The sequence below is a fragment of the Euleptes europaea genome, chromosome 10 (genome assembly GCF_029931775.1).
Source record: "Euleptes europaea isolate rEulEur1 chromosome 10, rEulEur1.hap1, whole genome shotgun sequence".
NCBI classification, from domain to species: Eukaryota; Metazoa; Chordata; class Lepidosauria; order Squamata; family Sphaerodactylidae; genus Euleptes; species Euleptes europaea.
Window position 1 is genome coordinate 54,230,637 of NC_079321.1, and position 26,197 is coordinate 54,256,833.

The following is a 26,197-nucleotide window of genomic DNA, read 5'->3' on the forward strand; positions in this document are numbered from 1 at the left end:
CCTCGCGGACCAGCTTGCCGATCCCGTCGTGCAACGCGTCGTCTCGCCTTCAGGTTCGAGGCATGAATCAGCGCGCTGGGGTCAATCGGCTGGGAATCCGCCCTTCTGTTCACGTTGCTGTGCTGGCTTTTTTTTTGTTTGTTTGGCCCCTTTAGCTGTGAAGACGTCTTCCAACCATTTATAAGCCGTGGTATCCAAAAACCCTTTCAAAGCGATGTGTTTTTTAAATAACATTTTCAAGCTCTTAATATTTTTACTAAATATATTAAGAGTTTGAAAATACCAAGACCACGGTTACGCAGCCCGGATAACCCACAAGAACCAATGAACTCTGACCGTGAAAGCCTTCGACAATATTTTTTAAACTCTTAATACATCGCTGGGGATACAGAGTGCGGTCACCCCCTAAGATAAGGGCCGGCTTCTCTGTCTGCCCAACTTTTGTTGTTTGTAGAGTTGGAAGCACTGTATGTACTACTGAAAGCGATAGAAAGGTTAGAATTACTAGGAGGAATCACCTTCCGGCTTTCCTGTTCATAGAAATGTGGCAGCTACCAGATAAGACGTCTTACTGAGAAAACCAAAGTTCAATTAAATTACGACATGTTTTTTCTAAAGTATGGGATCTGAAAGGCTACCATCTGGATATAGTTTGCCACAACTGAAAATTCAGTTCTGTCACCAGATTGCAATCACAGGGGGTTACCGCGCTTGTATTCCCAGCAATGTATTAAGAGTTTGAAAACGTTATAAAAAATACTTTTCGCACTTTCTATGTATTCCCACCGATGTATTAAGAGTTTGAAAATGTTATAAAAAATACTGTTCGCACTTTCTGTGTATTCCCACCAATGTATTAAGAGTTTGAAAACGTTATAAAAAATACTGTTCACACTTTGTTTGGCCCCTTTAGCTGTGAAGACGTCTTCCAACCATTTATAAGCCGTTGTATCCAAAAACCCTTTTAAAGCGATGTTTTTTATAACATTTTCAAACTCTTAATACGTCGCTGGGAATACAAAGTGTGTAACCCCCTAAGATAAGGGCCGGCTTCTCTGTCTGCCCAACTTTTGTTGTTTGTAGAGTTGGAAGCACTATATGTACTACTGAAAGCGATAGAAAGATTAGAATACTACAAGGAACCACCTTCCGGCTTTCCTGTTAATGGCTGTTACTGCACTAGGTATTCCCAGCAATGTATCAAGTTTGGAAATGTTATAAAAAACATCGCTTTAAAAGGGTTTTTGGATGCCACGGATAAAAAATGGTTGGAAGACATCTTCATAGCTAAAGGGGCCAAACAAAGTGCGAACAGTATTTTTTATAACAGTTTCAAACTCTTAATACATCGGTGGGAATACATAGAAACTGCGGACAGTATTTTTTATAACATTTTCAAACTCTTAATACATTGCTGGGAATACATAATGCGGTAACCCCCCACTGAAATGTGGAAGCTACCAGATGAGACGTCTTACTGAGAAAACCAAAGTTCAATTAAATTACGACATGTATTTTCGGAAATATGGGATCTGAAAGGCCTCGATGGATATAGTTTACCACAACTGAAAATTCAGTTCTGTCACCAGATTGCAATCCCAGGTTATAGTGTCAGAGCTGGCAACAGATCCATAATTATGGGACTTCCAAAAAAAAAAAACATGTTCTGCAAAGAGGTGGTGTGATGGACAGCTGAATTCTTAGAGTTGTCCCCATGTCAGAACCCCAGGAATTAACAGAGAAATCAAATAGAATTATGAGAGTGACAGTTAGAAAACTGACAGTTAAGAAGAGACATTTGAATGAAAGAGAAGTTAACAGACAGATCATGGAAACAGCTGTGAGCTGTAAACTGTCTGGTGGTGGAGTCTCCTCAGGAGTGAAAAGGAACACATTTTGGGTTTTTGGATCAGGACAGGATCCATAACCAGTTATACAGGGTAAATAGCACAAAGGTTTATAGAGTGATTCCTAAGAGTTTAATGGGACATATTCCTTGTGAATCGAGTGATCCCAGGCCAGTTTGAGAGAGAAACTGGAAAAGTATGTTAATGTTCCTAATTCCTACAACTAAAGAATAACTGTGAAAAAGAAAGAAGCTTCAATTTGAGAAACCAAACGATGACTGTTAAAAGAAAGCATATCAGTAAAAAAGAAAGGTCTACACAATTGTATGGGAACCACCTTGATACATTTGGAAGTACAAACTTGAACTGAACAATCTCAAACCTCTCCATTCTGTTAATCTGTCACTATCTACATTTCCTGTTATTGTAGATTTGCTAACCTGATTTTTAAATCCCACAAAAAGAGACAAAACTATTTTAAAATTGTTCTTCAAAACACCTCTCGAGTGCCAAATATTTCTGACCATCTTATTATTCAAAATAAGTATCTCCATCAGAGGTGGTCGTAAGAAAGCACGAAAAGCATTGCCCTACATATGAACAAGCTCTGTGAAGCTGGTGCCAACCAACGCTGTTGACGTAAAGGAACACAGCATGGGGCAGAAGGATAAACACCAGCACTGTGCCTTGTATTCCATTGGCCTTATTGCCAAGAAAACATATCCAGCAAGGGTATGTTCTCATTTGCTCTGTATTCTTAAAAACAAGTGTGTTCTTCAGTGGCTCAGTGATGTTTGTCCTTAACTCTGTCAACTGGAATGGTAAAGTGGATGTGCCTCAGGAAGCTAGCAAAACTCTTTTAAAAAGCAAAAACTTGCAAAATGCACAAACACAAATGTGTGTGCCACAACAAAGTCTGTTAGTTTTTGAGGCCACAAAATTCTTCTGTCATTTAAAGCCAAGTGTTATCTCCGCCACATAATTTTTACGAACATGTTTTTAAAAGCAGTGAAACAATAAAACACATCATTTTCGTTTGAAAAATGACTAAGTAAAAAAATATTTACATTTTAAACATTAGAAGTAGGAACTTGTTCTGTTTTTGTGTTGCTGTATTGTGTTGATGATTGGGGGGAGGGAAGTGGTCATTTTGTACTAACAATGCAATCCCAATGAACTCCTAAGAGTAAGCCCCACTGAATAGATCTGTTTAGGATTGCTGTCTACATTTATAATGGCATAACTGTTCATGGACTAGAGCCTATAACATTAGATGCATACCATGCATACATGGGTATAGAGGCAACAAAATTTCACAGGAAGAGCATCTGTTTCCCATGTGTTACGTATAATTTGCTAAACACAGCTAATATAAATGCTTATGCTAGAATGAAGTCTGTTAGAGAGCAATCCTATCCAGGTCTATTCAATGAGATTAACTCCTAGGAAAATGTATTGCACTTTTAAATCTTTATCATACCACAGGATCCTCTTTACATTTTAAACTGCCATTATCAACAACAGGGCTATAAAGCAGCAAAAGGAATTCAGTGGTGCTTTAAAGACAAACTGTATTCCAACATAAGCACTGACTAGGGTGGTTGAACTGACTCATGAAAGATTATGTTGGAATATGTTCTGTTAATCTTTTAATCTTTGAAGAAAGCTGATAGGAAGAAAATAGATTCCTTTTAAATGTGGTGTTGGAGGAGAGTGTTACGGATTCCGTGGACTGCCAAAAAAACAAATCAGTGGGTTATAGATCAAATCAAGCCTGAACTGACCCTAGAAGCTAAAATGACTAAACTGAGGCTGTCGTATTTTGGTCACATTATGAGAAGACAAGAGTCACTGGAAAAGACAGTCATGCTAGGAAACGTTGAGGGCAGCAGGAAAAGAGGAAGACCCAACAAGAGATGGATGGACTCAATCAAGGAAGCCACGGCCCTCAGTTTGCAAGATCTGAGCAAGGCTGTCAAAGACAGGACATTTTGGAGGACTTTCATTCATAGGGTCGCCATGAGTCGGAAGCGACTTGACGGCACTTAACACTCACACAATCTTTAAAGTACTACTGGACTTCTTTTTAATTTTAAAGGTCCCCGACCCATGGATGACACCACATGCCAACGTTTACTAGGCAGTCTTTGTTTACGGGGTGGTTTGCCAGTGCCTTCCCCAGTCATCTTCCCTTTACCCCCAGCAAGCTGGGTACTTTTTAATTTTACTTGTATTTAAGACAAACCAACAAACAAAGCACGGTCTGAGTAATACTACTCGTTACAACCATCCAAGAGGCGATTCTGAGCAGTGCGTGCAGAAACCCTTTTAAGAAGGAGCAGATTTCAGGCTGTCAGTTAAGAGGGATTCAACGTCACTCCCAGGGGCGGATCTGGACGCTTCCTTTTGGCGCCAACGGTTTTTGTGGAGGAGGCGGGACCTGCCCGCGTCGCGGCAGGGTACGTGCTAAGGCGTCTTAGCGGATTGGCGGGGCTTCTTGGCCCCGCCCCTTCGGTTCGGCCTGTGGCGGCGGCCGCCGAGCTAAAGTGGCACCGAGAGGGCGAAGAGAGGCCGGACAGGTCAGGCCGCCCCCGGTTTGTAGAAAGGAGCGGGGGAAGTCAGCGGTGGCGGTATCGGGGCGGGGGAAACGGGCGCCGGCTTTTCCTGTCCCCAGCCTCTGTTTATCACCCCTACGCTGGCGGCCGCTCATCCACAACGCCGTTGCCCAGCCTGTCCCCCCCTCCCCTCCCCCGCGCAGCTCTCCTCATAGCTTGGATTGTCCCCTCCCCCCCCCCCAGCATTGACCCCTTCCAGGCTCACAGCTCCACAAGTCATCACACCCTCATCGATGCGATCGGAAAGCAGGACAAACCCGCAGCAGCGCTCGCTCAACTATCTCTTCGAGCCGCACCAGGCCTCAGAACACAAAAGCATGTGCAGAGTGCCCGGTATTGAGCTGGGACCCCGTTGCGGGGGGGGGGGGAGGCGGCGAGGAGAGAAGGGCTGCAGAGACGTTAGGTAGGGGGGTGAGGGGAGCTGGGGCCCAGCAGCAAGCACATCACCACCACGATATCGTCTCTTTGTGTGTGTTTTTTTGGCAATGTCTTTTTTATTATTATTATTTCTTTTTATACAAGTTTCAAATATATGTTTTTTTTCTACATACATTGTTTGTATAACGTACTTTTCTCATTCCCTACCATCCCACCCATCCCCCTCCCTAACCCCACTCCTTCTCCTTATAATTTTTAGTCTCTTAACCCCAGCCACGGGCACAAAGTCTGATTCTTCGTATTATTATTATTATTATTATTATTTTATTTTGTATTATTTCGGAAACGTTTTGCGTCAGGACTTGAGACGCTTGTGTCAGGATTTATGGGGCTGTGTATACGGGGTGCTATTGTGTGTGTGTGGAGGAGTGATAGGAGGTTGTACTGGACTCAGACATTATGGTTGAGCCCTGCCTCGAGTTAACCAGGAAGCGTCCCTGACCATAAGATTAGAAAAGAGCAAGAGTCCAGTAGCACCTTAAAGACTAACAAAAATATTTTCTGGCAGGGTATGAGCTTTCGTGCGACATCTCACTTCTTCAGATACACGAAAGCTCATACCCTGCCAGAAAATATTTTTGTTAGTCTTTAAGGTGCTACTGGACTCTTGCTCTGTCTGCAGTAGTAGAAAAGAGCAAGAGCTGTGGCTCACGAAAGCTCATACCCTGCCAGAAAATATTTTTGTTAGTCTTTAAGGTGCTACTGGACTCTTGCTCTGTCTGCAGTAGTAGAAAAGAGCAAGAGTCCAGTAGCACCTTAAAAACTAACAAAAATATTTTCTGGCAGGTATGAGCTTTCGTGAGCCACAGCTCACTTCTTCAGATACCAAAGGTATCTAACAGTCAGACTAACACGGCTACCCACTGTGAATCATCTAAGATTAGTGCAGGGTCAAAAAACTGACTCTTCCAAGTGAGCACTGCCACTGTTTGATAGGTCGTATAGGCTATTCTGTTGCTCCTATTCTGTTGCTGCCCTCTGTAACACCCTGTCACCATTCCCCCCTTCCCCTGTTCCTTTGCCTCTACCATCAACCTCTGCCACGTTAGCTCAAATTCTTTCCCACAACCTGCAACGCCTACTCTATTTTTCTGTCTCTTTGGTAAGTTTCAGACAAAGCTAGATTTGTGAGGTCTCTGGCAATCCAGGAAATACGAGTTTGTTATTTAGGAAATTGAAAGGTAACTGTGCAACTTACAAAAACATAGAATGCTTGCTTACTTATTTTTATATCAAGTTTAAGGTGTGTCCCCCTCCCCCAATTTTAATGTCGTGCATCCCACCCATCTGGGAAAACATTTATGTCAAAAGTGATCAAGCTTCCCCGGCAATATAATGCCTTTGATATTCATAACCTATATGTTAGTTTTTAGACTAACAACCTTGATTTTCTCTCCTACTTGGTAGATGGGGAATACCTAGAGAAGCAGTATAATGGCAACAGATGATGATGATGCAATGACATTTTCTAGCGTGCTGTGTGGTGGTAAGAGTGTTTTTTCAACTTGTCATGTAATGGTTTTGATAGGTATATTTTTAACAAGCTACATAGTGTGGAAGTGTCTTTGAGATGAAAATCTTTGAGATGAAACAATGTTCTGTTTTTTTTTAAAGAATAGGCATGCATAGACTTTATTGTGCATTTTGATGTTCTAGGTATGCCTAGTGCTGTCCTTGTTATCTTTATGGAATTTATTGGTTTACACCCTTCGTTCTGCTAGTACTGCAGGCTAGAAGAAGGTTGGGTAACTCGCTTTAGGATTGCACTGTAAACTTAATTATTGAATCCAGCCTTGGTTTCTCATTATGGATTAGATAAAGGCTCTTTGCCTTTGTTCATATTTCATTTAGAGGAACTTGTTTCTTACTCATCGTGGTGTAGTGGTTAAGAGTGATGGACTCCAATCCGGAGAACCGGATTTGATTCCCCACTCCTCCACATGAGCGGTGAACTGTAATCTGGTGGATTGGATTTGTTTTCCCAGTCCTACACATGAAGCTTGCTGGGTGACCTTGGGCTAATTACAGTACTCTTAGACCTCTCTCGGCCCCACCTACCTCACAAGGTGTCTGTTGTGGGGTGAGGAAGGGAAGATTATTATAAGCCAGTTTGAGTTTCCTTAAGGTAGAGAAAATCAGGGTATAAAAACCAAGTCTTCTTCATCTATTCCTGAAACTTCTTGCTATCATTGCACATGTAGATCTTGATGGCTTACATGTTCTTTTTCCCCCTTTATTGTAGTTTCCCCCTGTAGAAGAGAAGATAATGATGAGAGTTCTGTGGATATTTATGATGGGTTAGACAACACTCCAGTTGTTTCTGGTATGTTTCTGGTGAAAAAACTTGTGCTGCTTGATTTCTTGCTATTACTGAGAAAAAAATTTTGTCATGGAAAGTCCTTGTGTATGTGGACTATTAATGCAACTAGATTCTTTTAATTTGGGAGAGCCACTATAGTGTAGTAATTAGAGTGTGTAACTAGAATCAGAGAGATCTTGCTCAGCTTTAAAACTCACTGAATACTTTGGGCTGAGCACTATCTCTCTGCTTAACCTTCTTCAGAAAATTGCTGCGAGAATAACTGTAAGGAGAAGAACGAAAATGTGTTACCCTAAGGTCCTCTGAAGTTGAGTGGAATAAAAATGTAAAGGTTCTAATATGCCTGTTTTTAAGAATGACAAAGTTGTTGTATCTCCCGTCCTGCTGTAGGCAAGTGTATAGTCTTGGATGTCAGTGTCTGGACATTGCCATTTTCCTTTGCGGAATTATGTAGTCATAGCTGTGAATGGGGTGATGTCATTTTGGCTGTTGTGAGACATTTGGTGGATAACTCTTTTTCATTCATTCATCATGTGGCAGCTAATATGAAGAGCTCTAAAGATATTTGCTTTAGTTCCAAATTCCCTTTTACTTTGCACCTCCTATTGTTTGGGCAAACTGTAAATCTTCCTATTTTCCACATGTCTCTTATTTCTGTTTTATGAACTGATTTAAGCATTGTAATTACTTAAAAATTGGAAATTTCCTAAAGGTTTGGCTATCAATTACTGCCATATTGTTACTAATTTTAGCACACAACATTCTTCATTTTTGAAACAGATCCTGAGTCTCAAGCTAATGACTGTTGTAGGATGTGTATATCTAATTACATGTCAAGAAGAAGAATGCATTTTATGGGGAAATGTGACCTTAAACAAACTTTTGGAAGGTGGTTTTTATTGTTTTTTTTATGCATGTACATTTTAATATGTATAATGACTCTACAAAATTTAACAATCCTTACCTGTGTTGTAATCCTGATGTGGCAAATTTTGCAGGGCATGGAATGAGCCACTGTGTTTCTCCACTAAGTAATGGGGGAAATAATCCTGTCTGGTCTTCCAGTGGAAATGAGGAATCATCTAGGTAAAATCATCCAATTCTCTCTTTCTCCGTCTAGTCAGTCTTGCTACAGAAGCAACCCCAGCCGGAAGTAGTTTAAATCTGTTTGATGAGATCCTCATTGCAGAAGGGACAGCAAAGGAAGCTTCATATAATGATGTACGTATTGCAGATTGTTAATACTGTGGCTGAAAAGTTTAGTGATGTATTGCAAATTCATTTAGTAATTCTGAGGCGAAGCTGTGTTAGTGTGGTGTAGCAAAAATAAACAGGAAGTTAGTAACAGTTTAAAGAATTAGGATTATTTTTCCAGCATAAATTTTTGTGGAATTTAGCCTAATTTATTAGATGCATGGGTTCAGTACTACTTACAGCACTTCGGTAAACTATAGCTGCTTTCGCCCATCCTTGGATAATGCACTCTTAGTGCACTACAGCAGTCGTTTGCTCCTGGATTTTCTTGTGTTAAACAGCAAAATCCAGTTGCTAATGATTACTATAGTGCACTGAGAGTGCCGTATCCAATGTGTGTAAAAGCTGCCTCTATTTCAAGCTATTTATGAGATTCATATTACTTTAAAAAAGCAAAATTGGCCATTCTATTTTTATAAAATCCTGAACTTATTTTTTCAGTAAAGATCATTAGCTTTGGAGTTTTAGGTTGCAGCCTACAATTAATCTTCCCAATTATTTGTGGTGGTGGTGATGGATGATAGTGTCAAACTACTTAAATGTTTTGAAAATTCTGGACTTTAAGAGAAACTTATTTTTTTATGTTCTAAAATTCCTAACTGCAAATCCTAGGAATACATTTAGGGTGGAAGTAAAACAAAAGTGTGAATTGGACCCAGCTAATCTTCCCTTGATAGTCTTACTAGAAGAAAATGATGTAGCCTCCAGGTGAATCTTGGACCAAGAGCAAGCTGGGACACCTTTCTTGCTACTGCAGTTAAAGCATGGCTTCATATACTTTTTGTCTATGTATATTTTGGGTTTTGTTTTATTTTGATGGAATGAAAAAGGAGTCTTAACAACATTGGAGTATGAATTTGAATATTCCTGTCTCAACAGTTGCAGGCCAAACATGAGAAATGTCTGCAACAACTTCAAGAGTTGATGAAGAAGCTTCAGGAAATACAAGAACAGGTACTGTAATATGAAATGGTAATTCGATCTGTGCTGTGTTCTGAAACTGAAAGTGCCATATGGAGAGTTTTTCCATCAGCATTGCTTGGCTGTCCTCAGTTAACTTACTTGGCTAGGGGAACTCTTGTCAGTGAGAACAATACCATAATTGGCTTTTGATTAGTGATGCTTAAAAAAACCTCTGAAGTACTTGTGGGAAGTTCTTAAAACCTCTCCTTGGCACTTTTAGTGTCAGGTTACAGCACAAATTAGTTTGCTGCATGGTGCCTTATGAAAGTATCCTGTGGACTGACTACAACTCTGTGATTTGGATCCTGTGAAACACTCTCAGTAGTGGAAAGCATGTACACAGAATTTGTTTGTCCCTCCCCCCCCTCCAGATGCTGCCCTTCATGCCCTGAAAAGCTGTTCCAGAGCCTGGGGAACAATTTAGTGGGATGGAGGAGTCAGAAAAACCATACCACTTCCATTCCATTTGTATGCAAAGGAGCCCTCCATTCTATCGTACTGGCCTCCTCATCCCTTTCCCCTCCACTTGTAATCTGTGGGGGTGATTCTGCTATCCGGTCCACAGCAATTACTACTATCTCAGGGCCATCTTGCTTAAAAATTGTTTTAGCTTATTGTGTTTTAATTATTGATATTTTAATGTTTAATGGTTTTTGTCAATTTTAGAGGTTGTACCCCCCCCAATATAAATAAATAAATGTGTAGAAACCATAACTAGATCCTAAAGAACCACAAACAGAGTCAATCTGTGAAAGGATTTTTTTTCCTGCTGCCCCCTGAAAAGAAGTCTTCAGGATCAGGAAAGCATGGCTGAAAACTTTGGATGAAGGGTGGGGAGTTTCACCTAGGAAGGGAAACCAACCGAAATCTCCTTCACCATTCTCTTGCAAGCTGTTCCATAACCTACAAAAGCTCATTTCTATCACCATCCATCCTGGCTTCAGCCCCACCATATCAGCTCATTGTTCTCCTGTGGGTACCTTGATCCCTGGAAGCAGCTTTTCAGGGGGTCAGGTCACGGGGCTGCAGTGGGAAGGAAAATGCAGCAAAATCTGTGGGTTTTTAATAATGGTATGCTGTTGATGTCAAGCCTATATAAATATGTAAGAATGGACTCCATTTCATGACTAGTTTTGAATAGCTATATCTGAAGAAGAATTTCATAAAATACAAAGTATTCCTTTTAGTCAACATATCGATCCAGTAAGAAGGTCTTTTTATGTAGCTAGCCTGTCGGTTTCACTTGCTGTACTAAACAATACACATAGCTGTATATATTGTACAAAAACATACAAAACTTGGTATCAGAAAAAGGCTATGGATTTAATGCAGTTGCATGTCTGAAATTGCTGGTATTTAAGATTTTTTGCATGTATTAGTGAACAGCTTGCTCTGCTTCAAAAAATGTATAGTCTTAAAACTTGAATTCCAGAAGACATTATTGGGGATGTCAGAACTATTGAACTAGGCTCATGTTTATGATTGACATTGTGTTACAATCGATATCAAGGCAATTACATCACAGTTGGTAATTAACTCAAATAAAATTGTTTTTAAATCTAGTTTTAGTGTCTTCTGTCTTGCAGATGTATGTTGTAATATGTAAATGTTTGCATGTGTTTTTTTTAAAGTAGAATTCCACTCTGCAAAATGAAAACCAGTCCCTTAAAAAGAATATTTCAGCTCTTATCAAAACAGCAAGAGTAGAAATTAATCGCAAAGACGAAGAAATCAGTAATCTCCAGCGAAGGTACCAACATCTAATGCTAATTGGGGTTTTTTTTGTTAGAATATAATTTATTTTTGCAAAAATTCAGCCAGGACTGTAACTGGAAATGGAGTGGGAATAGAATTACGTTTCCTAAGTCTAAGATTGTGGAGCTTGTTGTTGTTATTAATATAGTGCCTGTAATGTTTATGGTACTTTCCAAAGGAACAGGTCCCTGGTTCAAGGAGCTTCTATGAGAGACAACAAAGGGAGGGGGAAATGGTGATAAAGGGGAAACACTATGCATTCATTCCAGTTACATATGCTTAGCCTTCAGTTTAATAGGGAAGGGTGGTACCAAGGGATTATTTTTTAGTAGAAAGGGCTTCACAGAAAAAAGTTTCTTTGAGGAAAAGTTTGAAAGAAGTGAGGAATTCAGCATCTTAGACAATGAAGTAATTTTTGTGAATGTGTATCTCCTGAGAAATTACCTTTTACCTTTTTTATGAAAGTTTGGAGAGCTTTTTGAACTTGCATGAGGCTAAGCATACTTGCTACAGTTGGTGCATCCAGTTTTTTAGCATAAAGTCTGCTTAATTCATAAACTGCTTTTCCTACAGTAGCTGAAGAGTTGATGAAGATGCAGTTCTTTGGTTTTATTGTTGATAAAATTGGACTAGAGTTATGTAAGAGCTAGACACAAAGGGATGCAGCCTACAGAACTGAAAGGAACAGACTTCTGTCTCTTTCCCCTTTCCACTGCAGCCCCTCAAAACCTTTTTGCAGGACACTGTGGAACATCATGGGGGACTGCAGCCAGAAGGCGAAATGGGCAGGTGTCTCTCCTTATATGCACAATGTTAGAACTATTTCTGCTACATATTTCTAAAACTTCCAGGAACACTGTCTAGGGACGATGGAGAATTTAAATAAAGTAATTAACAAATCTTGATGCAGTTTTAAAATATAGTGCATTAATTTGTTGTTTTTATAAACAGGTTATTGGCATTTCCAGTTCATCAGAATGCCTACAGTAGAACATACTTTGCAGCACCGATTAATAACGCAAGGAACTTTGAAGGATTGAAAAAAAATAAATGCAAAGAATTTCTTCCAGAGAACAATCTAAAGACAGATCTTAGGACTAAACCTGCCACTCCTAAAGACGTTCCTCATAGTTATCCATCTTGTGATACAGAAAATCAGAAATTTCATTCAGAAAAAAGAAATACTCCATATGTACCTAGATCTCATCCTGAACTGCTTCACAATGATGCTAATTCAAGGCTGACAAATGTTAGCAATTCTTCTGACAAAGAAAAGGGGAAAAAAGAAATGAGAAATGATGACCATCATAGCAAGGAGAATGGCTACAGATACAAAAAGAAAGGACACCAAAATATGGATAGCATCACAGATGGAAAGTTGCAAGTTGACTCAGAAAAACCAGTCAGACTATTCAAAGACACTAAGAACACAAAGCTCAAAAGCAGCCCATGTTCAGAACAAAGAACTGATACATTTCCTTCCACTTCAGAGAAACAACCTCTTAATGATCGATTTCCATCAAAAATGGAATATTCTGATAATCACAGGAGTGAAGAGTCACAAAACTTAAAGCAGAAGGACCCAAAAACACAAAACAAAGATGAAAGCAGTAGCATACAGAAAACCAAGCCTTCTGAAAGGAATCTTGATCAACAAAGAAGAAAAGGTAATAACGGTAGCAGTCTACCTGAAAAAAGTCCAAGTGCTCAAAAATTAAGTAAAAGCTATGTGGAAGACAAAAAGGTAACAGACAGCGGTAACAGAAAAAACAGAGGAACAAATAATCATGAGTTCCAAGGAAAGAGACTACTGTCACCATCACCTCCAACTTCTAACAAAAAACACAAACGCAGCCATTCTAAGGAAGAGAGCATTAAACAGGAACATGAAAGCATGCATTCAAAATCCGAGAGACATCGAACTGAAGAAAAAAGGAAAAACAAGAGAGTGACCATTGGAGACAGCAAGAATTCTCAGGCTGAAAGAACAGATTCAAAGGAAGTGTCGCAAAGAACAGCAAAAGTTGTAAATATCATAGAGGACTGCACTGCAAGGGAACAAAGCAAACCCTTTCCATCATGTGAGACTACCAAGATAGCAGATGGCCTGGAGGATCAAAAGCCCATAAAAGCTAGAAGAGATGAAGACCAGAAAAAAAGCAAACACCTAAAACTGAGTTTTATGCAGAAATTAAATTTAACACTTTCTCCTGCAAAAAAACAAACAGGTGAACTCAAACAAGTAGTACAGCCTACCAGTGGATGTGACGGAGAGATTCCTGGTAAACTTCTTAGTACTAGTGCTGCTAAGCAAAAGAACCTACCATCAGTACCAATCCCTGACAATCCTGTTCCAGCCAATTCAGAACGAGTAGTTTTTATTTCAGAGGCCAAAGTGGATGTGGTAACTGAGAGCCTGCCAAAAATACAGAGCACAGAGTCATCTAAGAAAATATCAGAACCACAAAATACAGTGAAGGGTGAGCTGGTTGATAACCTGCCTGAAGCCAGCGTAGAGACTGGAGAAGCTGAGGAAACACTTAGGCTTCCTAGCCTGGGAATCCCCTTGAATGAAGACACTCTGCCAGACAATAGTTTCAATGACTTCGAGACTATAAGTTCTGTGGATTTCGATTCCTATAGTGTGATAGATGAAATCAGTGGAACAGATTCAGACTCACTGGTGGAGGTGGAAGACGCTGGTAATTGTGAAGGTGAAAGAGTTGTGGAGCATCCTGGTAAAGAAAACAACCTTCCCAAAATTGTGCCACAGGATGCCAAAGAAGAAAGTAAAGTATTGAGTAGGGATGTGTCAGTAACTGACCAAAAGTCACATAACTCAAAACTGAGCTGTCTTGACCAAGGAAGCCATTTAGAAAAGCTATGTAAGAAAGGGGTAAACTCTGCCCCTCTAGCGAGAGATGCCAACCCCGTTTCTGTTGATGATGATAATTCTGTACTGAGCATTGATCTCAATCACATGAGATGTATTCCAAAAGCAATCAGTCCACTTAATAGTCCAATGCGACCCTTGGCTAAAGCACTCAGAGAGGAAATCACTTACACAGGACCTGTGAACAGTTATAATATAGGTATGTTTATTATCTTACTTTGGTTTATAGGTTTGTGTTTGCTAAAGGGGAGAAACACTGCAAATAGAAGCCTTTTCAATCATCATTTTACCACACATATGGGGAGAATGCAATCCTCCAATACATGTAGTGATGTAAAGTTTCTATAAATTTAAAGGTACAGGGAAAATGGGTTTTCATCTCTTTTTTGAGGGACAGAGAATTTTGGGGAAATTGAAATATATGCAATATTTTCCTATCAAATCTAAACTACTTTTACTTATTTAAAAACATCAAATGGTATAACATAGTTAATAGGTTAATTAATGGAAATTAAAAGTATAAATGTCTTTGTTTTATATTGGAGAAATTGTAACTATACCCAGTACTTGAGAAAGGTACTTTCCAAGTGCCCAAATTTCATATTCATTAAGGCACAGAATGTAGCCCAAACTGGTTAAAATCCTTGGCCACTAACTACATCAGAGTGACCTCATTGAATATAGTGGGACTGTTTCGAAAGGACATTGCTTGAGGATTACTATTACGTTCTTTGCATGAACATTGTTATTATGCTGAATGCTTGTTTTATTTCATTTTATCCTTTATGCAAGCATCTCAGGCTACATACATTGCTACCATTTCAGCTGTATCCTTGCGACAACCTCTGAGGTAGTTTAGGCTGGGGAGTGGGGGAATGAGCTTCATGACTGACTAAGGATTCAAATCTGGATATTCTAGTCCAGTTCTCTTATATGCTATACAATATTAGTTTTTAATGCTTCTTGTACTCTACTAAGTAAAGTTCACAGGCCTCAATGGTTCTGAACAGTTAAGTGCACTGTTTTAAACCAAATCCACTATTTGACTGATATTGTCAGTGAAATTTGTTCTGAGTCTTGTTGCTGTTGGATGCTGTGAATACTTAACAAACTATCCTGTTTCTTCTAGATTTAATGCCTGAAAGCACAGCTGTCTGTCCTGCAAGAAACCTGTCTAGTGAACCCAACAAAGAAAATCAAAAGCCAGTTTGCACAGATCCCCAAGTATTAGAGATAGAATCCCAGCTGAGCATGTCGTCAGATGAACTAGAAGAAGGTGAAATTGTTAGTGATGATGATAATCTTAACAGTGAAAGAAAATCTGAATACAGTAAAAAATCAAGAGGAAAAGCATCTTCTGAAAGATCTACTTTGATGAATAGTCCACAAAGCCAGAAGTCAAAGACTATACCTTACAATGAAGACAAAGAACAATTGGCTTCTGGAAAAAACAGTAAAGGAAAACCCAGAATTGGAACCATGAGGTCTTCTAAAGAAACAAAGAAAAACAAATCTGTGAAAACTGTCTGTCTTGAAAAAATAGTTCAGATTACTGCTGAGCCTTCTACTTTGCATGAGTTTATGCAAATGCTAAAGGCTATAAGAAAGCAAGTACGTAAAAACTACATGAAGTTTAAAGTACAGTTTCCAATACAGAATTTTCATAGGATTATAGATTCGGCAATTTCGAATTTTACATCTCTGGTAAAATATCTTAACTTCTCGAAAATGTCTAAATCAAGTGAGACTTTAAAGTTGAATCTCTGTGAAGTTATAGAATCCAGGCTTAAGCGAATTAAAAGGAATGGTACAATAGATCATCTCTTTGAACAACAACAATCAGATATGAAGAAAAAGTTGTGGAAACTTGTGGATGAGCATCTTGATAACCTATTTGACAAAATAAAGAAAATTCTCCTGAAACTGTGCAACTTAATAAATACTGTAAATGAGAATGGTGATGGTAAACCTAATAAAAGAATTAAAGAGAGCCCTAAATGCCTTATAAGCCATAAAACTGATGGAAAAAAACCAAAGAAGCCATCTTTAAATGTTAGAACTCGAAAGGCTGAAGAATGTATCCTTCCAAAGCCTGTAGTGGGCAACCAGCTATCCAAGAGAGGTCACCATGGCACAAGTAAAACGGACGCACACAAAAAATTGGTTACAAAATGTACAAGTTCCTATACAGATAATGCAAAACGATGTCAGGCTAGTATTGAGCTTGTCAAACAGAAGTCTATACAGGATACTGAATCGGCTTTGAAAACTGGAAAATATGAAAAAGTAGAGCCACAACTGGTTGAAAATTCTCACAAGTCTGATATTAGCTGTGGACCTCTCACAGAACAGCAGATGTCTGGCCTAACATTTAACCTGGTGAATGATGCTCAAATGGGTGAGATGTTCAAAAGTTTGTTACAAGGTGCTGGTTTTTCAGAAAAAAACAATGAGTTCATGGATGAAAATCAGTGGGAATTCAGGACACCAGAAAAACACCTACTCAGTGGACAGAACTGTGGAAATGATACTGTGTATGAGGCAGAAGAATCATTTCCAAAAGAGACCCAAATAGAGTCAAGGATACTAGATGGCATTAAATGGCCTGTAGTTTCACCTGAAAGAGACTCAACTTTTTTAACTAGACTTCCAATGCCTGTCGATCCAGATATTCTAGATGAAAACTGTATGTTTGACATTCCTTCTAGTCCAGCTTTGAAGAAAAGCGAGGCATGCATTTTGGAAAAACCAAAATCACTTGTGTCTTCTATTCTTCTGGAAGACCTAGCAGTATCCTTGACTATTCCCTCTCCTTTGAAGTCGGATGCTCATCTTAGTTTCTTGAAGCCTGACATGTTTGGATTGGTTCCTGAAGATGTTGTGAGTGCACACTTCAGTGAAGATGCCCATCTTGAAGAGGAGGATGCCTCTGAACAAGATATCCATTTGGCTTTGGAATCTGATAACTCAAGCAGTAAATCCAGCTGCTCTTCCTCATGGCCAACCATGCCAACTGCTCCAGGATTTCAGTATTGCACAAGCCTGCCAATGCAGGCAGTAATAATGGAGAAATCAAATGATCACTTCATTGTTAAGATAAGGCGTGCCGTACCATGTACCTCACCACGCCTTGATCAGGCATCTCTAGCAAATGACTCACTGACCTCTTTTATTGAGAGAGGGAATGATGAAAGTGTGTCTGAAGAAAAATTAGCTACTCCAAATTCCAAAGCCCTATCACTGGAAGAAATGGCAGTATCTAAGGAACAGAACAATATTACTGACTCTGAGGATAAGATGCATGACGATGTTGAAAAAGAGCATCTTCCTGGTCCATTTGAGACTGTGAAGGAACCATCTGTCTGTTATGAAAACAATCAGGTTCTTGATCTGTCTGAATCCCAGCCAGAATCTAATCCTACCGCTCCTGACAACATGCTTGAATCTGTAGAGGATCTGCTTAGTAATGCCAGACAAGAGCAAGATTGTGACATGCCTGACCCCCTTCATGAGCTATCTAGCAATACAAGTCAGCACCAAGGCTTGATTGAAGTCCATCAAGTATTCCATAAGAGTGTTGGCCCAGAAGAAGCCTCTGATTTACCTGTTCCACCTGAAGAAATGGAGAAATCCTCTGGCTCTTTAGTGGAACCATCAAAGAAAACTTGCCACAGTGAAGACATACCAGATGTCTTTAAGCTACCTCAGACACATTCGTTGAAGGTGCTCCAACAAAAGGATGTACCCTATGCTATAGCAAAGCAACTTCCAATTAGCTCTGCAGTAGTTCCACTTGTAGATGTATTTTCCTCTGAGAGCCGCTGTGATATAGGTATAGACTTGACAAGTGAGCCTCCCATGGAAAATGAAGTGGATTCATGGAACCTTACAGCAGAATCTGTTTTAAACTCTGGAATTGGACGTGTATGTAAAGAGGAACATGAGCCAGCAGGCCACTGTGTAGCAGATGATCTGTTGAGGTGTGATGCTGATGCAGTTACAGACGTGACAGTAGAGTTACCTGACAAGCCTACTGCAGATGAGAATTTTGCAAGAAAAGCTGCTTTAAAGATTGGTGGTCCAATCCCTGGCAAAGAAAGCAAAAAAAGAAAAAGAGACCTTGAAGAAACATCCAGCATAAAAAGGCAAAGAAAGGAGAGCAGTGAACTGTCTTGTAAAAAGGACAGCAAAAATAGCAAAAAATCTGAAGAGAGTATGCCAGTAGCGAAGAGTTCATCCAGTAAAAAGGCTGCATCAATTAGGGACAAAGGTCCTTTACCACAGCCATCTTCTGTTTCAACATGTGTATATGCCAAAAATATCATTAAAAAGAAAGGAGAAGTCGTAATTTCCTGGACAAGGTAAGAGTATCAGAAGTGAACTGGGGTTAGAAGTATGGATGAGGTGGACATTCACTTATGTATTCTTGCTCCCTGTGGCATTTAACACATTAAATCTTTTCACTGTGCTCAGCCCCTCAAGCTTTGATCCAATGAACTAGAGCAGATATGTAGTTTGTACTTACCTCAAAAACTGAGTTTTGTGATTGCAGACTTTTCAGTTTATTGTTTGAGAGGGGTGATTACAGAAATGGAAGAGAAGGAAAGGCTCATGATGAGGCTGGGGTGGGTCAGAAAATATGTTTGTGTGATAAGGAGGTGGTGGTTTTGATGGGAAGGGTAAAATGTAAGTATGGGGTTGGCCAGGCTGGGTATTGTGGGTGGGGGGAGCTTTGTAGTTTTGCTAGGGTATGCTTGGATGTGATAAGTTTGGCATTTTATATGTTACAATAGGTACGTTGTCTAATAGTGGACCCAGCATTTCATTTAGGTGCACTCACAGGGGGCCATCTTACATTTTTCCTTGACAAGCCAGTCAAACCAGTAATCTGATCTCTGTAATGGCTATAACTGTGACATATAACAATGAGCCCTTTTTGCCCCATGAAGGATATCTGCTTCCTAGTCCTGACGATGGTTCATTGGTTTTGTGTGGTTTGTGACTGGGGCATCACAGGCCACAATGGGGTACCTAAAATTTCTGATACGGCCTCAAGGTGTAGGTGTGAGCCTGATCTTTTAGTTCTTTTCACTTACTGGGCATCATTTCAAAATAACTAGGAAGTATAAGTTGATTCTGTAAGTTTTCTTTTATAGAAATGATGACAGGGAGATACTATTGGAATGTCAGAAAAAGGGACCTTCAGAAAAAACTTTTTCTTCTGTTGCTGCCAGGCTAAATAAAAGCTCAAATCAGGTATGTATTTGGGAAAACAACTGCATCAGCCTGCCTCACAACATACATATGCATGTGGTCGAGCAGTATATATCCACAGTAGAACAACCATATGATTATACATTGCGCTGTGAGCGGGCCTAGACTTCAGTTTAGCTTTCCTTCCTGCTGCAGTCAAACTTCAGCTGCAGCAGGGATGCTAAACTAAATTCTGGGTTGGAAAGGAAGCTAAAGTCTGGGCTCACTCGCAGCATGCCCAGACTTCAGTTTGGCTTCCCTCTCCGCCACCGTCAAACCGGCTGCGGCAGGGCCGCTGAACTGAAGTCTGGGTGCATTGACTTCAGTTTAGCGACCCTGCTGCAGCCGGAGTTCAACCGCGGCAGGGAGAGAAGCTAAATTGAAGTCTATGCTCGTTCACGGCACACCCAGGCTTCAGTTTAGCTTCCCTCCCCGCTGCAGTCGAACTCCACGTGGAGTTTGACTGCGGCGGGGAAGCTGAAGTGAGATCCCCGCCCAGGGAGCTGCCTGTATGTCAGCTCCAAAGGTCCGGATTTTGGATGTCCGGATAGGGGATACTCAACCTGTATATCAACATTTCTATTAGAGCGTTATTTCTTTGCGATGTTTCTGAACTTTTCACGTGTGCTTTTATACTATAGGTGAGAGTGTGTGGCCAGTGGCCATCAGCAACATTTTTCCCAGCTGGTTACAAAATGGGAGTTGCTATATTTGTTGTTATTCTGTTCCCATGGGTGTTTGTCCCCATTTGTATGCATTTGCATTTATTGATTTTTGTCCCAAGCTGGGACTCAAAGTGGCTTAGAACATTATTCTCCCTTCCTCCGTTTTCTCACCGTGACACCCCTCTGAGATAGGGCAGGCTGATAGTTTGTGATGGGCCCAAGGTTACCCAGCAAGTTTCCATGGTAGAAGTAGGGATTCAAACCTGGGATCCTGATCCAACACTCTGTCCACTGTGCCACACTGGCATAGAACATGTTGTGTGACATGGCCTTTAACTGTCAGAAAAGACTGAAATGTGTTTAGTGGGGAATTTTGTTTTCCAAGCATTAAAATGCTCTGTTTCTCTCCACAGGTTGAAGAAAGATTCAAACAGTTAGTAAAGCTGTTCAATATGTCAAATTGCAGTTAGCGACTGTGTTGTTAACGATGATGGACTTCCGTGAGTGTTTATGCACTCTGTGTGTATGAGAGAGAGAGATTCAGGTCAGAATAGCTGTCTGTTGCTTATCTTGTCACATGTTCAATGCTGAGTTTTATATCATACATCACCTTAGAAGATGTCGGGAATATCTGAGAACTCATAATGTTTAGCTACCCTTCCGGGAATAGTCCTATAAGAATATATAAGAGACAGTTAAGCAACAGACTCAGTCTGTTCAGAATGTATGAACACAGACTGAAGTTTTGCAGTATATTCTGTATTGTTCAGTATGGTATAGATATATTGGAAGTTTTGAAGAGTATATTTTGGTCGCATATCAGCCTTTCCAAGATGTTGCTGCCGAAGACAACAAATGCGTTTTATACTCTGCATGCAGAGATGGTTTTCAAAGGCTGACTTTGCTACTCAATGCTAACTTAAAATAGTGTCTTTTTAAAGTGCACCTACAATGTGCTTCAACATATTATGCTGTCAATGTGCAGTGTGAATATGTGCCTTAGGTAAATGAACCAAGAGTTTCACAATCCAGTACTCATGAGTATAATCCAGAGAATATGAAGTGAGTTTATCCAAAACAAGACTCAATCTGCAGTCTCTTCTGGGCAGAAATATCCAATGTGTGAGATTTCTCTTTCTGATCCAGCTGCCTGGAATTCTTGCACGGAGCCATCTGCATGAGCAGTAATTGGTCCTTTCAGCTGCAGTTGGTGGATAAGGATGAATTTTATTCCCCTTCCAAATACTTCCTTGGTATGGCTACTGTTTTTGACACGGTTCTAGCTACTCACACACTTATGTGTTCAGGGCCTCTATATATTCATTGTCTCAAGCATAATAATTTGAAAGCAACAGCAGCAAAAAATTCTAATTTCATCTATAGTCTTACTTCAGAATGGACTGGGTCCTATATGAATATAAAGGGCTCAACATCTTTCTTAAAGTGACTCACTGCTATTCTGATCTGGATTTTTTTGGGAGGGGGCAGGGGTTGTAAATTGTAAAGTTTTAAATGTTTACAGTTTTGTAAATATGTGTACAGATGCTACAGTGTGTAAAATACGTTGTTTATATAGTTTGTTTACCTGCAAATTTTGACTACATGAACGAAGTTTTATTTTGTATAAACCAAATTCTGCATACTGAAATACAAGTCTGAAACTTTGTATAATGAATGGACTTAATGTTAATTAAAAGTTGACTTGGAGTGTTTTTATACCATTTTTCTAAGTAATTTTTCAGTAAGCACAATTTAATTTGCGTAATAGGCTGTGTGTAAATCTATAGTCTTGTCCTCTGGTGCTCGAACCAGCACTTGAAGTATGTTCATTAAAATCACAGAGACCTGTCAGCTGAAAGCACTGAGCATCTGTTCGGTCACTGTACATGCGGTCGAGGTATAAAAAGGGATTCTGTGCGCACAGCCCCGTGTGCTGGTCACGGGTTCTTTCCTGTCTCTTACGAAGATACTTGTATGTGAAGTCCAACAGATGGGGTTGTATGTGCAGATGATTCTTACTATATTATCAGAGCTGGAAACACTGACCAGCAAAACCATGTTGATGGATGGGCAACTGGACCTTAGGTGGACCCCACCTGGTGCCTTCGCCACCTGTGGCTTTTCTGACACAACCCTCTTCCCTTTTTGTCACCTGTGGAACCTTGAGATTGATTCAGCAGCTGCAATTGCTGCTGCTCTTTTACCTGCCTATTAGCAATTTCAACTCTGCTTGCTGGCAAGGAGCATTGTGCAGGCAATTGGACTAGATGACCGTGGTGGTACCTTCCAATTCTATGAGTCTATGGCAATGGATGACCTGTTCTAAGACGGATAGGGGCTAAGGTAGGAAAATGATTCCTGCCTTACAGAAGAAGCTGCCCATAGGATCCTCCCTAAAAACACTAGCTAGTCATATATTTACTTACTTCGTTAATACCCCGCCTTTCTTCACAATAGAGATCCAAAGTAGCTAGCATCATTAATCTATCCTTACAACAACCGTATAAGGTAGGCTGGGCTAAGTGTGTGACTGGCCCAAGATCACTCGCCACAGTGGGAACTTGAACCTTGGCTTCCCAGATTGTAGTCTGACACTAGCCACTACACCAGTGAAAGGTTTTCTGATGCCCATTTTAGGATTCACTTCCTCTCATTTTTCCTCATCTGCCCATCCTTGCTGGTATGGCTACAAATTGTTTTCTATGGTGGTCAGTGTCAAGTTCATTTCTGATGAATGCAAAATTCCCATTTTCCTGGCGCAGAAAGCAAATTGGAGGGGGGAGTTATAGTGGAATCCAATGTTTTAAAAAACTCAACCTCATGTGCCTTGGGAATCCATAGTCAAGGGCCTCTGGTAGAGGAGTGAGGTAGGAGCTGAAGAGTGCTGTCTCATTTCAGTGAAAATCCTCAGCCTGCACTGGCATTTGCCATGCAAGTGAAATGTAGACACTGGGACACAGAGAAAAGACATCCATGTAGCACGTGGGCCCTGGGTTCAAAGTGCTCTTTCTCTGCAGTTCTCATTACCAAAGGACCCCCACCTCATGTGTTCTGAAGTGTGCATGAGACAAGGCCAGAGAGATACAGCACCATGCTTTGTGATCTGAGTGCGAGTCATGGCTGAGTTTCACATAGTGCTTTGGGGAACTGATTTGTTGTAGATGTAGTAGTCTAGGTTGCACAGGGAGGGGCTGTGGCTCAGTAGTAGAGCATCTGCTTAGCATGCAGAAGGTCCCAGGTTTAATCCCCGGCATCTCCAGTTAAAGGGACTAGGCAAGTAGGTGAAAGACCTCTGCCTGAGACCCTGGAGAGCTGAGTAGACAATACTGACTTTGATGGACCAAGGGTCTGGTTCAGTATAAGGCCGTGTTGGCGAACCTATGGCACGGGTGCCACTTCCGGCACGCGTAGCCCTTTCTGCCGGCACGCACGGTTCCTCCAAGCCGCTGGCCTTTCCGGCTCTGCCCCGCCCCAGATGGGGGAGGCTGTAGCCCAGGGGTGGGGAACCTCCGACATCATTGGCGGTGGCCCCCGGACTCTCCCACAGAAGCTGCCGCCATTGCCGCCGCTGGAGCGTGCGCGGCCGGCCAGGCGGGTGGGAGAGCGGGGAACAGAAGCCGAGCGCTCACACTCGGCATGGCCGGCGGCTTCTCCGGCGCCCTCTGGGCCTGTGCGGGCGGAGGGGCATGGCTGGTCGGTGGGTGCGAAGGAGGCGCCCTCTGCCCCACCCTGCTCGCCTCTCACAAGCCTGCCACCGCGCCTCACCGAGTGGCAAATCCAAGGCAAAACCTCCCATGCATAAATGGCCTCTTTCTTTTTCTGTCTCCCTCTGTCCTTTTCTTTCTCTCCCTTGCTCCATTTCTTTCTCCCTTTCTCTCTCTTTTTCTTTCTTTCTTTCTCTCCCTCCCTTCCTTCCCTTTCCCCCTCCCTTCCCTTCTTTCCTTCCTTCCTTCCTTCCTTCCTTCTTTCCCTCCAGCGGCTTCTCCGGCACCCTCTGGGTCTGTGCGGGCAGAGGGGAGTGCAGTCCTATTCCACCTTTGAAGTGCCCACAAGCTATCCTCCAAACACCTTTCCATTTGTCTTGATATGTAGAGAGAAAACACTAAGGAACTAGTTGCCAATCTCCAGGTACTAGCTGGAGATCTGCTATTACAGGTGATCTCCAACCAATAGAGATCAGTTCCCCTGGAAAAAATTGCCACTTTGGCAATTGGACTCTATGGCACTGAAGTCCTTCCCCAAACCCCGCCCTCCTCAGGCGCCACCCCAAAACCTCCCACTCATGGTGAAGAGGAACTTGGCAACCCTAGCCTCTCCCTCTGGGCCCCCTCTGGGGGTGGCATTCAGGTTAAATTGCCGCATTGGCACTCGGCGATAAATAAGTGGGTTTTTGGTTGCAGTTTGGGCACTCGGTCTCTAAAAGGTTCGCCATCACTGGTATAAGGCATCTTCATGTGTTCAAGACTTGGGGAAGTGGTGGGAGACTGGGAGTAGAGAACTTGCATTTCTACTCTGTGTAGTGTTTGGGACTTTTAAAAATAAATGCCAGAGCTGTTACCAGTGAATCTGAATTGAATTTACTGTCGTAACAAGCATAAACTATAAATTCCATCCAGTCACTATTTAGAATATGCCCAATACTCAACATAGCTTAAAACTTAGGCTACAGTTTAAATTAAAAAAACCTTAAGTAGAGGATATGAACTTCTTCCTAATTTTAATTGACAAAAACATAAAAGTAGCCATTTGAAAAGTAAAATAAGGGAGTGCATCCGCCAGTAAAAATGTAATGGACTCTTCATCAGAACCTGAAAAATTAATAAATAATTGGTGCAGCAGTTTATTTCTAATAATTCCATAAGGAGGGTAATAGAAAACATAATGCTTAATATCGTCAACTTGAGCATAACCTCAAGTCTGCTGCAAAGATAGGCAGAGGGTGATACCAGTGTAATGTTGCCTGGCTGCTGGAGATGAGATACGTGCTGGGGAGGTATAGGATGCTAACTTAGCCCCAGTCTTCCCATGATAAACCCCTGATACTCTTCATTTCTAGGGTGGTTCTAAGGTAATAGGGGCTCGGTGACAGCATATCCCCAGAGATACACCAGTTTGCCATCCACTTCTACCCGCACAGGCTGAGTCACCATTCACAGATAAGGCTGATAATGGGGTCTCCAGTGCGGGAACAGCACATTTAATTCTCTTCATTTCTTTCCGAATGGGTACTGTGGGTGATTTCCCCACTGTAGTTAAAATAGCTAAGATGTTAGTATTGCTTCTGTTGTAAATTTAAGCACTGCATAGAATTTTTTTTCTTAGGCATTTCATGGCTTCTTTGCTTTTGTATGTACCGTATATACTCGGGTATAAGCCGACCTGAGTATAAGCCGACCCCCCCCAAATTTGAGGCCAGAAAAGGGAATTCTTATTGACCCGCGTATAAGCCGAGGGTCAATAAGAAATTCCCTTTACTGGTAATGCTGCGTTCTAAAATGGCGGCTGCCATTTTAGAGCACAGGGATGATCTCGCCCCTGCCCCAGGTCGCCCTCCCGCCGGCCTCCCGGGCCCTCCCGACCCACCCCGACCCCAGTGCCATCCAAGGGGGGAAGGGGGAAGAGCCCCTGAACCCCCTATTCACCGGGAGAGGCGGCGAATTGGTGGCGGCAGCGGCAGCATGGCCTTCCTGCGCCTGCAGGAGGCCCCCCCAGGCCGCTGCCAGCCGGGGAAAGGTGCGTGGGCCCGGCAGCGGCGGCGGCACGGCCTTCCTGCGCCTGCAGGAGGCCCCCCCAGGCTGCTGCCGGCGGGGGAAAGGTGTGCGGGCAGCAGTGACAGCAGTAAGTTCCCCCCTCCCTCCTCCCTCCCTCCTCTACCGTATTGACCCACGTATAAGCCGAGTTTGGCGTTTTCAGCCCTTTTTTTGGGCTGAAAAGCTCGGCTTATACGCGAGTATATACGGTAATTTTTCTTTGTCAGCTGCGGGAAAGCTGGCCTATATGTTTTCTAAATAAATCACTTTCACTCCACCTTTTTTCCATTTGTATCCATGGGTTTGAGTATGTGTGTATATGACATAATAGTTCATGAAACGGAAGTCCTCAAAAATCTGTTGGTCGATAAGATTATGCAAGGTACTCTTATTGATGTTTTCAAAGTTGATTTTGCTGACAATTGTAGTTCTGCTTACTCTCTA

At 41.5% G+C, this 26,197-nt stretch overlaps 1 protein-coding gene across 1 annotated transcript; it reads left to right on the forward strand.

Annotated features, from left to right (window-relative positions):
- Window positions 1-6,306: 6,306 nt before the first annotated feature.
- On the forward strand, window positions 6,307-20,479 carry CASP8AP2 (caspase 8 associated protein 2). The gene is made up of 9 exons (XM_056856692.1): window positions 6,307-6,386; window positions 7,143-7,223; window positions 8,341-8,441; window positions 9,354-9,428; window positions 11,072-11,187; window positions 12,144-14,284; window positions 15,215-18,446; window positions 19,242-19,341; window positions 20,417-20,479. Exons 1-9 carry the CDS (start codon window positions 6,335-6,337, stop codon window positions 20,471-20,473), a joined length of 5,955 nt encoding a protein of 1,984 aa, XP_056712670.1. The 5' UTR covers window positions 6,307-6,334; the 3' UTR covers window positions 20,474-20,479.
- The last annotated feature ends 5,718 nt before the right edge of the window (window positions 20,480-26,197 follow it).